The sequence below is a fragment of the Scaptodrosophila lebanonensis genome, unplaced genomic scaffold, assembly GCF_003285725.1.
Source record: "Scaptodrosophila lebanonensis strain 11010-0011.00,11010-0021.00 unplaced genomic scaffold, SlebRS2 tig00001410-arrow-pilon, whole genome shotgun sequence".
Lineage (NCBI taxonomy): Eukaryota > Metazoa > Arthropoda > Insecta > Diptera > Drosophilidae > Scaptodrosophila > Scaptodrosophila lebanonensis.
In genome coordinates, this window is record NW_022060738.1 from 6039279 (window position 1) to 6055933 (window position 16655).

Sequence of the window (16655 nt, forward strand, 5' to 3'; positions counted from 1 at the left end):
AATACAACAGAAGTTTCAGAAACTACAGTCGAACCCATACCAGCACCCACTCCAGCACCCACACCGGTAACTTCAGGGATGTCCTGGGCTGCGATTACCGCCCACAATGTACCAGAACCCCTACAGCAAATACGGGCGCTTCAAATCGAACCGAAACAAATTGTGACTAAAGAAGAGGAAACTAAAGTTCCAAAAGATAAAAAGGTTAACATACAACTACAGCTGGAAACACCAAAAGAAAAGAGTAAAAAACAAAAACAGAAACCTGTTAAAAAACCGGCAAATGACTTCAGTAGTGAATTTATAAAATCTGAGAAATCGTACAATGACTGGAAGCCGGCACCAACCATTGAGCCAACTCAAAATGAGGAACCCATATTGACCCAGGCTTCTCTCCCAGATGAGCCAGAGAAGACAATTGTATCAGAAGTAACTGAAAATAAATTCCATAGTTTTGTAAACGAGTCGACCGAAGTTATACAACCAGACGAGGCCTCTTTAAACAAGGAACCGTTAGTTAAACCATCAGATTCTGACTTCAGTAGTGATTTTATAAAATCAGAGAAATCGTTTAATGCAAGGGAACCTGTACCAACCACTGAGTCAGTTCTAAATGAGGCACCAATATTGGCCCAGGCTTCTTTACCAGTTGAACCAGAGACAACAATCGTATCAGAAATTACTGAAAATAAATCTTCCGAAGTTATACATCCAGACGAAGCCTCTTTGAGCAAGGAACCGTTAGGTCAACCATCAGATTCTGATTCGTTTATATGCGAAACTTCGTACTGGTCCGCTACGTTACCAAGTCAAAAAACTACATCTCCTAAAGAAGAAATCTCAGAGACGACTATTCATACCGAATCAAAAGCTGAACCATCAATAGAAAAACCAATTGTGATTGAAATACCTACAGTTGATATCACAAAGGAAGTTCCAGTGCAGTCCCCAACTGATCAGCCAACAACTTGGTCAGCAATCGTACAAACAGAAACAACCGTATTCCCAGATCCAATAACAAGGAAGGAAGATTCTACTTTGCCTGCATGGTCAACAGTAGTGTTGAGCCAAACAACAGACTTCCAAGATCCAAAACCACAATCAAATCTTGAAACACAAAGCACAATCACGACCACAACAACCACCTATGTCACAACAACAGTGACTACACACAAAGACGCTCCATTTGCTGCTGACAGCATTGAACGACAAATAGACGCGGAAGGAACACCTATAGCCGAGCATACAAAGGAAGAGCCGGATCTCGAATCAGTTAAACAAGATACTGTGACTGTACAACCAGTCAAGATTGCACCTGAACCAGAAATTACGGATTTAACAGAAACTCCGGGTACCAGAAAATCAGAGAATCTTATATGGAACCTTCAACTTGATGCGAATGCCGTACATCCCAAATATGAATCGATGGAAACACTTTATCAAACATTGCGAGGTGCGAGCATTCCAATTACTCCAGAAAAAACGAATCTAATTGAAAATCCAGGTGTTTCAAAAGATAATGATAGCAAGGTTGTTGAAAGTCCCATAGATGATGATACATTCATCAATGATTATGTGATAATTGAACCCGAATCAGTTCCCGAACTCAACTCAGAGTTACTTGCCTATAATTTATATCTTGACAGTCAAACCTTATTGCGTCCCATTCCAGTTGATACTGTAAGTCAGTTGCATTTATTGAAAACAGAAGAGTCTAACGAACCCAAAGTAGAAACAGAGAAACCGCTTATTTCAGTATCGCCGGTCGAAGATTTAGTACAACTTGAAAATCCCAATATAGAACCTACAGAACAAACTACTTTATCTCTATCACAACCGGGTGAGCATCTCTGGCACCTTAGTCAGGATGATTTCTCTACAGTTATAAATCATTACAACAAAATGGCTAATGATCTTTACTCGTTGTACTCCAAACCTACCGTAATTTTGACCACAAAAACGGAAGTGGCTGAAACATTGCCCGTTAAAGCTCAGGAAATACAAGACGACAAAGAGAAGACTGACATCATTACAGAAACTGTAGTGACAACGACTACATTTACAGAATCAACCAAGTTGACAACTGATAATGTTGTAGAAAAGACTGAACCAACCTCATCAGAATCATGCATTCCTACCGAACCAGTGCAAGCAGTAGTTACGGTTCCCCAAATTGATCAGTTACGTCTAAATCTATCCCTGGATGACTGGCAACAAGCTGCTGGTACAGATATAGATTTAGCCAAAGATTATATTGATAGTTCGAAACGTGATATTATTGCGAGCACTGATGCGGAAATTGACAAAGACAAGAAATTGGATGAGGTTAACGAAAAAATTGACGACAATGACGAAGATGACGACGACGATGATGACGATGATAATGGCCATGGGGATGACCTGACTGTGCCTGAAATACGTAAGCCAGACGACAAGAACGACCGCGATCCTGGTAGTGGTAGTAGTGGTAATGTAACACCAACTCCCGAAACTGATGCAGGCCAAAATGGTCAAAATCGTAGTTGCGCATCGGAATATATGTCAACCGATCTGCCAGGTGGTGTTGGTCATTGGCGGGATCAGAGTACATATTTGGCATTAGAAGCCGAACCTCAGGGCAAACCCATAACAGTAGAACAACCAGACTCAATCGCAGTACTAACCGAAACTAAAACCATTCAAGTGGAACCTAGTAAACTGGCAGAACCAGTCGTTCCTATACCTGAATCAAACCCTGAATCAGTCCCTGCTATTTCAACCCCAACTAATGTTGCAAATGCACTAATCCAATTGGCGAGCGCCACAACTCACACACTGTCTGCTGCTGCTAATGCGGCAGCAACAGCAGCACAAACGACAACATTGGCAGCAACAGCTGCACTGCTACCAGTTGCTTCAGCCGTAATCGATAAGATATCGACACCAACAAAGTCAACAACAACGACAACAGCCCCAGCGCAACCTGTAGTAGACCAGAAGACATCACCAGCTGTAGCTTTTGCTGTCGACTCCGTGCCAGCAACTCCATTACCAACAGCAGCAACAGTAGCTGCTGATACTATAACAACAACAACCATCGCTGGTAATGAGCAGCTACGACAGCCGGCCGAAGTTGTTGAGCATGAAAATGCTAATGTGGTCAAACGTATTACAACTACAACAACTACGGTTACTACAACAACCACATCCGACAGCGATCTGTCCGAAGTTCCAACAACTACAACGACAACAATGACCACAACAACAACCAACGATCCCAAGCAACGCCAGAAGGTGAACATCACATTGAGCCATCGTTTATTCCTTATTCTAATATTTGCAGCTTTTCTGTGTGGTTTTGGTTTTTGTTCATGGCTTTTATACGGCAAATGCTCTTGTTGTTGCTGTGGCGTCCAGACAACATGCTCATCATCCTTGCATCCACCGCCAGCGCCCGATGGTAATGGCCAGCAGTAAGGCCGCCCATCGGCATTGGCTGTGGATGTGGATGTGACTGGCATATGCCTGTGGCGCCTCCGACTGCATAAACACAACTACCACAATACTAACATACTATACAGGCTGTAATGTAATATTTTTATTTGAACACTTTTTGTTTTGTTTTTATTTGATTTTTTATTATTGTATGTGTTGTTAAAATCTTATATACCTTCGTCTATAATTAATAATTATACCATAACACTATTCTTGAATGCATCCTTAAGTAATTATGCTGCCTTAAAAATATAAAATAAGTTTTCCTTACTAATTGATATTAATCTTTGTAAAAGCCCGTAGCTACTAGAAGTAGTAAAATATACTCAGCCGTTTAATAAAAACTATATTAACCAACTTGCACGTTTTAATAATATTACATTATTTATTCGTTTATAGATTCGTTCGCATCATTTTTTTCTACATTTTCATTTCGCTAAGGAATACAAAGGAGCAGCACTGAAAGCATTCTTAAAAACACTTAGAATATGCACACACGTATTTGCACAAATAGACAGACACACATACACACATACGCTCACAGTGCTGTGAAAAAGTTTGTCAACTGTACACCGCTATGTCAAGTCAGAATGGCCCGATTGCTAAATTGTGTACCATCTTATTTGATATACATATCATATTTGAGTTCATTGTCTTGTTTTTGTCGCCCGCTGCCCCAGCTGCTCCCAACTACTCAACTACTCAGATGTAAAGCATAGCCCGTGTAAAAACTATACTCGTACATACTACGAGTTTGTTGCAAATAAAAGCATGTTCCCAGTATTTAGTTTGCTAAAAATAAATTCCTGTCTAGTGTGCGCATAGAGGTGCACGGCATTTCTGCAGCTGCATTTCTGTTACCCGATTTACTCATTCAAAAATAGCTGTGTGCCTTTCGTCCGGTAGACTTGATTTTTTAGTTGAAGTGGAGTGTTTGATCTGTAATGTGCGCATACGTTTTACGACACGGGAAAAGAAATCCTGAGTAATTGGAAGGTGAACAATTTTGAATAGATTCAGAAAACGGTCATTTAAGAAATGTAAATGAACGACTAATATTCTGAAAAGAATATGAATGAGATGTACATATAGAAAATATAACCCCAATTTCTGCATTAAAATATATACGCTTTTCAAACTCCCTTAATTGTTGATCAAATAGTGGCAAATAATCATATTTCGTAGGAAAGTCAGATGCATTTGGTGCTTTGTCTATCCGCCCACTTCTGAATGTGCCTTTCATTAAATATAAGTCTTAAATGCTATTTGCGCATGTGTTACGTTATATGCAGTTACATTTAAGCTATGGAATGTTATGTATTACCATACATAATACTATGCCGTTTTCCATCTGTATAGTTATACATTGCATCCATTTCAAGTTTATATACATATAAATATATAATTTGCTCTATGTATGTATATACGTTGTGTGTTTACTCAAGCCAGCAACAATTATTTAAACATTAATATGCAAAAATTTCTTAATTCTAACACAAATTTTTACAACGTTTTCCAACAACATCGCACACATGCGACGCAATTTAAATTATAGGATCTAATTTCGCAAGAGCTCGACGAGCTACTACAATCGCTATCAACCGTCGAGGAAGGTATTGGAAATTTGAATCAAAACAGCCTGGAGGGTATGCTGCAAGGATTAAAGGTAATGCTATTGTTTGTATATTTTAACACAATGTTTGGATTCTTGACTAAGCACGTTACAAACACTGCAAAAAAATACTTAATACTTTTAGCTACTCACACTGTATATACGTTTTCTTGTAGTTATAAACACTTAACAGAAAAAACAACTCAACAAACGATTAATGGATGCAAGCGTGTGTCTCACAATTCCAATAACACATTCGCATCACTCCATACAAAATCGTATAAAATACATAAGCAGATAAACTATTTATCAGAATATATCTATAGTGTAGTGTTCCCCGACTATGTGTAATTTCCATATGTAGTAGCCGAACATATTTATGTCTTAGTAGGGCGGATAAAAATTAAACAGATTATTTGTTGCTAGCTTTTACGATTACTATAAATTTTAATCAACTCTTAGCTAATCGAAAGCAATCTGGAAGTACATGAAAAGGAAGCCAAGAAATTGAAAGCTCAAAGCAAAATACTGCCTACGGACCCGGCAACGGAACGCTCCCTTAACGAAACAACAGACCGCATTGACTTGCTACTAAGGCGAACACAGCAAGGCATCACAATGATTGCTGTAAGTCAATGAAAATTATCCAATCATCAAATTATCTGTTACTTAATAGCTTTCATAACAATTTCAGAATGCTATTCATAGCCAAAAGAAGCATCAGCAAGAGATCGATGAGTATCAAAACCATTTGCTGGAACTTGAACGTTGGATCAACGAGGTCTCTGCAGAGCTGGCATCATTCGAGCCGACTGCCGATAGTACCACAGATGAGCAGGTGCTCAAATCTCAAGTTGAACGTAGTCAGCAGCTATTGCGAACGCTCAAGGATCGACAGCAGTCGATGGATGATTTAGTCGAGCAAACGCGACAGCTTCAAGCCCAGCCAGATGTCGCACCTTTGGCCGACACTTTGATGGATCAGTTGCAGAGTATCATAACCATACTGCGAGAACAGATAACCGTAGCGACAACACGCATTTTCACCATAGAAAAGCGTATTGTAGATCTGCGCAAAGCAAAGGCCGACGAAGAACAACGGAAGCGTGTATTGGCGGATTCTCAAATACAGCCACCAATTGCAGCAGCTATATCCCGCGAATCAATTGAGTCTAACGAAAATACCATAGACTCTACGTCTATGCCCGAAGAGGAAATCAAACCGACAGGCATTTTTGTTGAGACGCAAACATCGATTAGTCTGCAGCAGCCGCGCATTGAAACATCTAATACCGAAGCACAAACAAGCTTCGCAGAAGCTTCGCCACCCGTAATAGAAACAGCCGAGATTGCAATGCAAACTCAGAAAGAACGCGCGCCAACCGAAAACATTGTAGTTACGCAAACAGTACAACATGGTCAGGAAACAATACAGATTGATACGACGCTCAACAAAGAGGTTCCCGAACTGCCAGAAGATGTGGAAATTGAAGCAAGATATCATCAAAAGCCCCAAGGCGACGTAGATCGTACCACCGAGTTGATAATAAAGAACGTGCCACAATCGTTTGAAACTACATTTGTCGAACCTGATGAGACAACCACTGAGGTGGTTGTCGGACCAGATGGCACCAAGCATATCGTTCTGAAAAAGGTGACACGTACGCGCCAACAAATTGTGCAGCAGCAACAGATCAGTTCAATTGAGACAATAAGCGATTCTGATGGCAATATACAAGTGCAATCGACGGGTCAAGTAAATTTAGAAAATACGGAGACCAGAGATACTAGCGGTGATCCCAAAGAGGGCGGCTATTGTACCGTGGTCACGCACCAAACTCGTGGCACAGTTGTGGATGGTTCCCATCCTGAAACCGTAATCGTGCAAGAGTTTGAAACAGAGCCTGTAGTTGAACAGTATGAAGAGCTCCACAGCCCAGACGTTCAGGTTCGCGGTGTGCCTTTACATGAGGGCGATGTGACATACCTGAACATTGAAAATTTACCCACAACCGTTGACACTGTTCAATCACAGAGCAGCATACGTGCTGTAGTGCAGCAGGTGACGCGCAAGGTCATACGTAAGACCCGCAAAATCATAAAACGTGTGGTAATTATCGACGGCAAGGAACATATCACCGAAGAAGTCATCGAAGAGCCAGAAGAAATTGAGGTAACAGAAGAAGAAACAGCGCCACATATCAATGTCAATATTGTGCGGACGGTAAATGGCAAGGTGGTGAGCGAGGAAGAGTTCCAACGAATGATGGCGCAACCGGGCGTAGTCATCGAAGAAGTTGCCACGGATCTGTCACAACCGACAGTTGAACCGCCGCAACAGGTATTTGCTATTGAGTCTACCACCATCACCCCAAACACACAAAAACAACAACAGACACAACCAACAACTGCAATAACAACAACAGAAACAACTACAACAACAAGAACAACTATTGCAAAAGAAGCACCAGTAGAATTTGTTGAATTGCCAGCACCTCAAGTAGACGTTGAAGAAATAGTAGACATTGCTACTACCAGTCCCGTTAATGTTGCAGAAAAGGAATTAACTGGGCAAATACCCACTACAACGTCTCAAAAAATTGTAACCACCACAACTACAACAACCATAGCAGAGTCGCAGCCAGTCCGTAAAGGATATCACTGAAATTTGGCCCTTGGAACACAATTTGAAGCCAACAAACATTGATTTCTCTCATCATGAAGATGAACTTGCACCTCCTGCTGCAGTTATAACAGAGATATCCATGCCAGTAGAACAAATTTGGCCGACAAGCCCGGAAACTGGTAACTCGGTATCTCTCGAATCATACGAATTCGAGCTGCATTCCCCATCTGCCGAAACCCTAAAACAACAAGAGCCTGATTATGTGACTAAAGCATCAATCGTTACCCCCGCAATAGAGCCAATCGCTGAACCTTTAGTCAGCGATGCACCTGCAGCTTTAGTTGTACCAGATGAGCCAAAGACTGAAGAGGAAACACTCTTACAAGCCAAGCATAAGCCTGCAGAATCACAAATTGCTTCAGATGATGCACCTGTAGAAGCCACTGCCCCACAAGTTGAAGAAAGTGATCATTTAACTCCAGCTACGGGTACCATAACAATAACCAAGAAGACTACAAGCATTACGACCGCAACTGAGCTACCTATTGTACCTTCAGTCAAAGATGTGCCTGCAGTTGCAGACGCACAGCCACAGACCAAAATCGAACAACCTGTCGTGTCAGAGCCGCAACCAATTTCAGATGTAACACGTGAAGAGGTCGTAAAGGAAGAACATATGGAAGAGTCTCCAGCTATTGGTTCCATAACAATTACCAGATCAACGACTATCATCCCTGCTGCATCAGAGCTACCCGAAGCACAAAAGTCTAGCGAAAAGCCTGCGTTTGAAAAAGAACAAAAACCAGAGCAGTCCAATTTCACATCAAAAACTGAATTGGAAGCCTTCTTGGAAACAGAACAAAAGCCTGATATTACAGAACCTCAAACACCGTCAGTGGTTGTAAGTAGCGTCGAAGAGCAACCTCCCCAAATTGATTTACGTGTTGCAACTCAAATGTTTATCTCTGGAGAGGCTACTGCTTTTGAAGCTCCCCGCAAATCCTTCCAAATCACCGCACCATCAATTGAGAACGAAGGTGCTGGTGTGCTGAAGGTTGTCATGAATACGCCCAAAAGCGATGTCGGTGAAGAGTCCGTTGTGCAGCCTACCAAGGTGAGCATGACCATTGTTCAGACCGCTACCGCCCCTGCTATAGGACGAGATGGTGATATCAGTACCAAACGAAGTCGAAAGAAGAAGAAAAGAAAGGATTCAGATAAAGACGAAAAAGTTAAGCCAGAAGTAGTAGAAGTTTTGTCTGAAATCGAAGCGGAATCTGCTAAAGAAACGGGCTACGAGGCAGAAGACAAGACCGTAGCTGACGATGACGATTCAACTGATTCAAAGAAAAGGCGCCGCAAGAAGAAGAAGCAAAAAGAAAAGGTGACAGAAGATGAGGATTCGCATATACCGGCGTCAACGGATAATTCGCGGCACGATGATACTGCCAGTATTGAATCTGAGGGTAAAGTACGCCACGAGTCTGTTGTGGAAATAAGCCCAGAGAGTGATTTGTCAAGTATGGATATAGATACAACTGTCAAAGTGGTAGAGGACGCCGTGCTTTCGTCACCTTCGGAGACACCACGCACGCCTATTATGGAATTGGTTATACCAACCGAAGTTGTTGAACTGGCCATAATTGAAGATGAAGAACAACAGACAACTCCACGTGCGCCTTCGCCAGCAGCGCCTTTAGAAGCTGAAACTGACATTAAATCTGTACAAACGTCACCAGAAAGGCGACCCAAGCTTGACGAGTCATCCGTTCAAACCAGCCTAGACATCAAACCCGACAATCAGGAAAATGAATCACAGACTTTGGTTATTGAGATTACAGATACTGAGGCACAAACTACTCCACGTACCGACGAGAAGCCAATTGAAGAAGCAGAGCCTGTCGAGGTAACCACCACTGAAATGCAAACTGACGTCAGTGGACAACCTGCGGAAACTGTCGAGATCTCCAGTCAGACCGTTGTAACGACAACCTTCGAAAAAGAGCTGCAGACCACGCCCAAAGAATCACCACGTGAGCCAGAGCCAGGAAGCTGCGATGTAGTGCAACTGCTTGTGACAGATTTGGTCAAGGAAATGACCACCGATTTGCCAGTCCCCACATCCGAGCAGTCGACCGGCACAGATATTAGAACCACCACAGATACGCACATGCAAACTTCAACACCAGAGCCTGTAGAACTCGTTTCAGTCGCGAAACCAGAGGTTAGCGATGAAACTACTACAACTAGCGAATTGGTGCAAGTTATCGATGGCATGGCGCAAACAACACCCCGTGAAGAGCAGCCAACATCTCTGGATGATACCTCAATCACCACAACCTCTGTTTCAGAACCGTACGAACTTGAAGTAAGGACTACTGTGGCCATACCTCCAGACTCGGACACTTCAGAAATCGAACCAACATTGTACGAATACACGCAAACTATGGAGCTTCCTAAGCAGGACAAGAAAAAATCTAAAAAAGACAAGAAGAAGCACAAACGTGAAAGCCAACCCGAGACTAGACCTGAACTTGTGGCTGAGGCACTGGAAGAACCCCACATCAATGTGACAGTTGAGATTGCTCCCGAGCTCCTCACAGAATCCGGTATAGTTGTGTCTACAAACCAACAAATTGAAGAAGTGCCACATGTTTCTCCTGTCGATGAAACAGTTATTGCGGTAGAGCCCGTTAAAATCGAGGAAGATTTACAAGAAAAGCCGCAACGTGTGCAGCTACACATCACCAAGACGACCGTCTACGATGAATACCCTGATCTGCCAGTGCATATAATTGAGCAAAATAAGGTGAGCATCGCCTCACAACAAGGTAGTGGCTCTAAGCCACGCACGGGTCCAACATCATCAGTAACAATCGAAGAGGTATCTTCGCCCACTGAGGAGTTGGTTGTACCTATTACGCCTGGTCCGGATAACATCAATGAGGAAAACATTTGGTTAACCGCAACAACAACTGTTGAGAAAACGCCACTGGAATTATCACAAGCATTAATCATGTCCGAAAGCTTGATGAACTATCCTGGCCAACATGTTGGAACGGTTAAACCAAAGGCGACCAGCTGGACTGAAACTACGGATGCTATTGGTGATCGCATTAAGCACATTAAGCAATCGGTACCACAACAGCAAACACCGCTTAGCAATGTCCTTCACTTGGCAACCTTGTCTAACCAGATTAAAGAGTTACCCACCGAACAGCGGTTGCAGGACGTCAATGAAGGTCTGCAAAACTTGGATGCAGCACTACGCTCTGGTGATCAGACTGTCATACAAACCACAGTCATCACAGTCGTAGAAAAGGTGTCGACCTGGCTGGAAACAATTGAGTATCGTGTATACCTCATACGTCAAAACTCCAATGAAGGTCCTTCTGAGCAGAAACTCGACAACTACAATCAGCTGAACGATGAACTGCATACAATAAAACAAAATGTGAATGTCCTGGAAAATCAACTGAGCCACGCCGAAAGGCCACCAGCACCGGAAGTTTTACAGTGTGTTGACACGCTAAAGGAACATGTAGAGGCAGTAGAGAAGGTCACTCAGACTAACCAGTCTCAGGATGCCAACGATCTGGAAAAATGGAACAAATTTGTAATATTGTTGCAAAGTGTTACCACAGTGCTGGAACAATTACATCAGCGCTACGAGCTTGTCACCACTCAGGACTATCCACTATCTGCTAAACTGGCCTATCTAGATGATTTGGAGCAGAAACATGCCGATTCGCAACAGCAGATTTCACAGCTTATGGCAAATGCGCGTGCTTTTCAGCGCGACTTCCCTGGCAAGAAAATGCCACAGGACATATACAATGCCTATGAGGCCAGCAAAAATATTGAAAACAACATTGCGACCGAACGTGAACGTCTGCTGCAGTTGCTCTCCCTGGCCGAGGAATACGAACAGACACTCAAAGAGTTTACCAACATCACAGTCCTAGCTGACAAGTTGGTCGAAAGTCCAATAGTCTCGAGCACGCTTGAGCAACTAAATAACGAAGTACAGAAGCAGCGCAAGTTCTTTGTCAATCTGAGCCATTGCCGGGCCATGCTCGAGTCTCTGGAGGAAAATATTGATAGTGAGACTCGCGAAAAGCACTCCGAACTGCACAAAGAACTTTACAATCGTGCCACACAATTGCTGGATAAGGCGTCGGAGCGCTCATCCAAACTGGTGCAGGCCGCTTCACGCTGGACGGTGCTTGAAAAGGGAATGCGCGACGAATTGCAATGGTTGCAAGTGGCCCAACAACGTGTACCTGATCTATCAGCTGTGACATCCGCCGATTTCGATCAGTACACCACGCTATATCAGTCGCTAAGCAATGATATCTCCCATCATTATGTAAAGATGACCCAGCTTTCCAACATTGCGAACAAATTGCAGCAGTTGGTCCAGGCTCCAAATCTGGTAGAGGAAACTAATGAGGCACTCATTGTGCTGCTCAAGCTGCGTGAGGAAGTTGGACTCTATTTGCATCGTCTGCTCGTATTCAAAGATATCTGGGTACAGTATGAGCAGCAGACCGATAAAATGGAAGCATTTGTACGGGAAGCTGAGCAAGAGCTACGTAAAATCCAAATACCTTCAGAGCCCACTCAGGAACCAATTGAGCATATGCGTCAATTCTGGGAGATCAAGGCACGCTTCGAGTTGCATAACAACATACGCAACGAAGCTGGACATACGTTCGAGAAATCCCTACAGGTCATACCATTGGCTGACGAAATGCTTCAGAGACAGTTCCATGCACAGCTCGAGGATCGCTGGCAAGCCGTTGCCCAATCAATTGAACAAATTCAAAATAATATCGTCAAATGCCTCTCCTCCGAAGATATGCCCGCTGATGAGAAACTGAAGTTGGTCGAACGTGAGTTACAGGAAATTTACTTGACCATGACCAGCATGAAGGGTGTAATCAAGAATGAGGAAGAACTTTGTCTATATATAGAACGAATCCAAGTGCTGCGCACTCGAGTGGGTTTCATTGGCAATGAATTGGGTCGTATTGGCCTACAGGAACCGGCTATTGAACCCGAAAAGGTCGGCCAATTGTTTGCCTTGTCCCACAAGATCAGCACCCAAATCGCCGAGGAACTTGAGGGTGCCTCTGTGCTGCGTGATCAACTACAGGCGATCCAGGAGGGAATAAGCAATCAACGCAAACATCAGGCAAAAATATCCGTCATACTGGATGAGTGTGAGACTGCGGAGCGCCAAGGCGCAGATGTTCTTGAAAAAGCAGTCGTCGATTGTCAGGGTGCAGGAGAAGAGCTCGTTTCCAGCTGGCAAGAAATAATGCGTATACGTCAAATGCTTCATACACTGCCTATGCGTCTCAAGATGTCCGTGTCGCCTGTCAAGCTGGAGCGCGACATTTCACAGCTACAAGACGATCATGCTTTCCTCGAGAGCAAATGCACCAACATTATGGCTATACTTCGCAATCGTTTGGCACTTTGGCTGCGCTATGAACGACAACTAGAACTGGTACATGGCTCAGTACAAGAGACGGACTTCATGATGGAACTGATACGCGTGCATGGACAGGTCGACTATGAACGTCTTAGAAAGGCCACCGAAAGGCTAGAGGTAAGTCAAAATAGAAATATAATTTAACATTTTGAAACTTTCGATGCGGTATAAAGGTTATCTTAAAATACCACATTCTTCTTAGGATATTATATTTCGTAAACAAAACAAGGCAACCACCTACCTACCCTACTACCGAGACTATCAAGAGTATTTTTGTTTTTCCTCGTTTTGATTTATGACGGGATAGATTTGTTGTATACCTGACGGCATTGTTTTTTCGCGGGCTTATCGTCTGACTTCTTATCAGTGAATGAAAATGAGCGAAGAGAGTCGTGCCGCGCGTATTTCAGAACATTTCTATAAAGAGCATGAGTTTTCTGAGCTCACTTCCTAGTTTACATGCATCGCTTTATATGCTGCACGTGCTTTCAGAGAACCAGTGTAAATTATTCGAACAAAACAGTTGTGTGCTTAATAGTGGCAGCCCAATTGTCGCGTATTCCATTGTCTATATAAAATTCAAATTTAAAATAACATAACATACTCGTAGCACAGCTAAAGCTCAAAAACTTTAGCCGCCAAGCGAAAGCTCTTTGTGTGCTGCTTTGTTTCGGGTTCGGTTTCGGAAAAGCGCGACAACCTCAAACAGTTTACGTTAGTTTCGAACGGTGTGTGTATCGTTGAAAGAAGTGCCTGCGGTAAAAATTTTTTGTTCATATTTTCATTTTCAATTGGAACGTTCACTAGATTATTTATTTATCGTTACATTGTTCTCTTCTCGTATGCAGGGTCTTGCCGGCGATCTACATAATCGCGAAGCGTTACTCGATGAGCTAAAGGGTGCCGCAAAGCCGCTGATTGAGACCTGCGATGTGCAAATCGTTGAACAAATCGAATCGGCAGTGCAAGACGCTGTAGTATCCTGGCATGATACCTCTGAGACCCTCCAACATTTGTGTACACGGTATCAGCGAGCTGTGGAGCTGTGGGATAAGTATCGTAACGCTTCGGCAGCGGTCAAGAAGTCCATTGAACAGCAAATGGATAGCGTCAAGTCCTTGGAGCAGCCCTTGGATGCCAGACAACATGCCAAGGTGAGTTATGTTACACTTTTCATTTGTGTGTGGGAGGGGGGTTTTCAAAGCCCAAATCAAAAGTTAAAGTTGCCTATTCGGTATTGGTGTTAAAAATCATTGAGCATTAATTGCTGGCCAGGTGGGAAACTAGTAATTACATTGATTTTTTTATACGTGCCGCCTACCCTATCAACATTGGGTGCGTCGCTTGTAATCGGTTGTAATAATTGTTGGGCCCCAAAAACCCAAGAACCTTAATTGTGTGAGGTAACTTTTATTTTTAGAGTTTGGTGTTTGCTGTCATAAATTGTTATGCTGTGGCACAGTTGTTGGGTGCTTCAGCCCAAAACAAATAAATAGACAAACAAGCGCACTAAAAGACTACGCCGATGCGTATTATACTTACTAGTATTTAGCATGTTACCATACAGGTATTTGCCGAATAAATTAACGCATATAGTTGTATGTAGTATTTCGGTGCGTTTTTTATGGCAACATAGATCATTAACGCGTTTTCCATCTTTAAGAGCAGCGCTTGGCTTCGGCAATTATGCATACATATATTTAGGCAGTCCAATGGCCGAGCAAACAGTCAACTGTTGTGTTTCACACATAAATACAAGTATAAGTTTATCAACCCGAAGCTATATTATCTCCTCCACATGGAGGAGAATGAGAATGACAATAATGTTAGCAAAACATTATGAAAAATGGTATGCCGAAATGCCTAAAGCGTTAGACAAACACTACTGCTGCTTGTGTATCTGTGGAAATATTTATGTGGACTTCAATGTCACAGCAGCAGCTAAGCTGCAAAGCAGATAAAGTTTCTATTAAATGCTACATAAGTAGATGATGATATCATAGGCCGGGAACACACATAAACAGTTGCAATTGTAAAGGGCACATGCCTAGGGCTGTAATTGAAATTAGAAATTAGATTTGGTGCCCAGTGCAGTCATTTAAATAGAACACAATCCATTCGACAAATAACGAGACACTGCGCGATAGGCGGCAAGGCGCGACGCATGGTGACCTGTTTTCTAAATTGAAAACGAAAGTACGAGTACCATACAGAAAAACAAAAACTGCTGTGGTGTTAATTATGTATGTACATACATAGTAGAGATGAGTGAGTGTAGCCAAGACAACGAAACACTGATAAGTACTCGTCAATGGAAGAGGAAAGAGTCAGTCGGCCGGCTTTAGCTCTAAATATATACAGCAATGATATTTTGCGTGCGAGATTTAAAGAAAATCTCTAAAAAAAAATGAAAAGAATACTAGAGATCGCATAAGGCGGTGGGTTACTCTATTCCTTTCAACTACTAATCCAATTTAAAGCAAATAATAATCATTTACATATTATTACCCGCAGGTCTGCCAAGAGAATCTGAATACACAAAACGAACGTCTGCTGGAGTTACGCGACATTGTCTCGAAAATTGCAGCGGATGTGGGGCTGGATGCCTCGGCTCTTATGCAAGGTGAGCTCGATGCCTTGGGTCAGCGTTTGTCCGAATGCAAGGATGCAATTACTACGCTGGCCAATGTGGCCGAAACACAGGATAAGGAGCGCAAGGCCCTCGACAAGGAAATGACACAGGCCAAAGTGTACTTCAAAAATGTGCAGCAGGTGAGTGGAGAGGGCAGGATGAAGCTACTATTATATAGAACACCTACAGAAACCGAAACCGATTATCGATTAAAATGATGATAATTTCCATACATACTCGTATGTGGAAAATCCCTAGCTACCTAGGCAAGCGACCGACCTGTGACGGCGACCACCACAACAACATAATAGCAGCAACGGAAGTAGCTATTGCTGTTCCTTGTGTTGTGGTTGTTGTCGTTATTGTAGTTAATCCAATACGAAGGACATGCTATTTTAAGTGGGTTAAAAGTTGAAAAACTCTTCTATTTCACACGCCAGTGCTGGCAATCACCGTGGTCGGCGTTTTTTTGGAACTTAGACATACCTATGTATATTATTGATTTATGATGACAGGCGCGAAACTGTCCGGTCGGCTAATGAAATTGTATTTCACATACGAGTATGTGGTAAGAACTACTCGTAGTATTAGTCACATGACTTCGACAGTGGCAACATCAACGGCGCTTTATCGACCAGTTGGTGTTTAGGCTATTCCATTTATTAAATATTTAATGAACAGCAACAGGCACCTACTTGTACACTCGGAAACTTTATTTTAGCTTTAGCTTAGCCTCACCTTCAAGCTTAAAATAACGTAAAAGAAATGAATGCAAAACCTAAGACATATGATGTCCGTAATCGGAAGCAGG

General features: G+C 42.6%; 1 protein-coding gene across 3 annotated transcripts in view; it reads left to right on the plus strand.

Annotated features, from left to right (window-relative positions):
* The window catches only part of LOC115630477 (nesprin-1), a 118324-nt gene that overhangs the window by 94722 nt on the left and 6947 nt on the right, over positions 1-16655 (plus strand). For 2 of the 3 annotated variants that reach the window (XM_030527057.1, XM_030527055.1), the window contains 6 exons: positions 5030-5140; positions 5549-5713; positions 5781-7688; positions 7720-13329; positions 14061-14366; positions 15727-15984. In XM_030527057.1, coding sequence (XP_030382917.1) covers positions 5030-5140; positions 5549-5713; positions 5781-7688; positions 7720-13329; positions 14061-14366; positions 15727-15984 — 8358 coding nt within the window. Of the gene's footprint in view, positions 1-5029; positions 5141-5548; positions 5714-5780; positions 13330-14060; positions 14367-15726; positions 15985-16655 lie in introns of those variants that run through there. The other variant, XM_030527051.1, reaches the window with a different exon arrangement.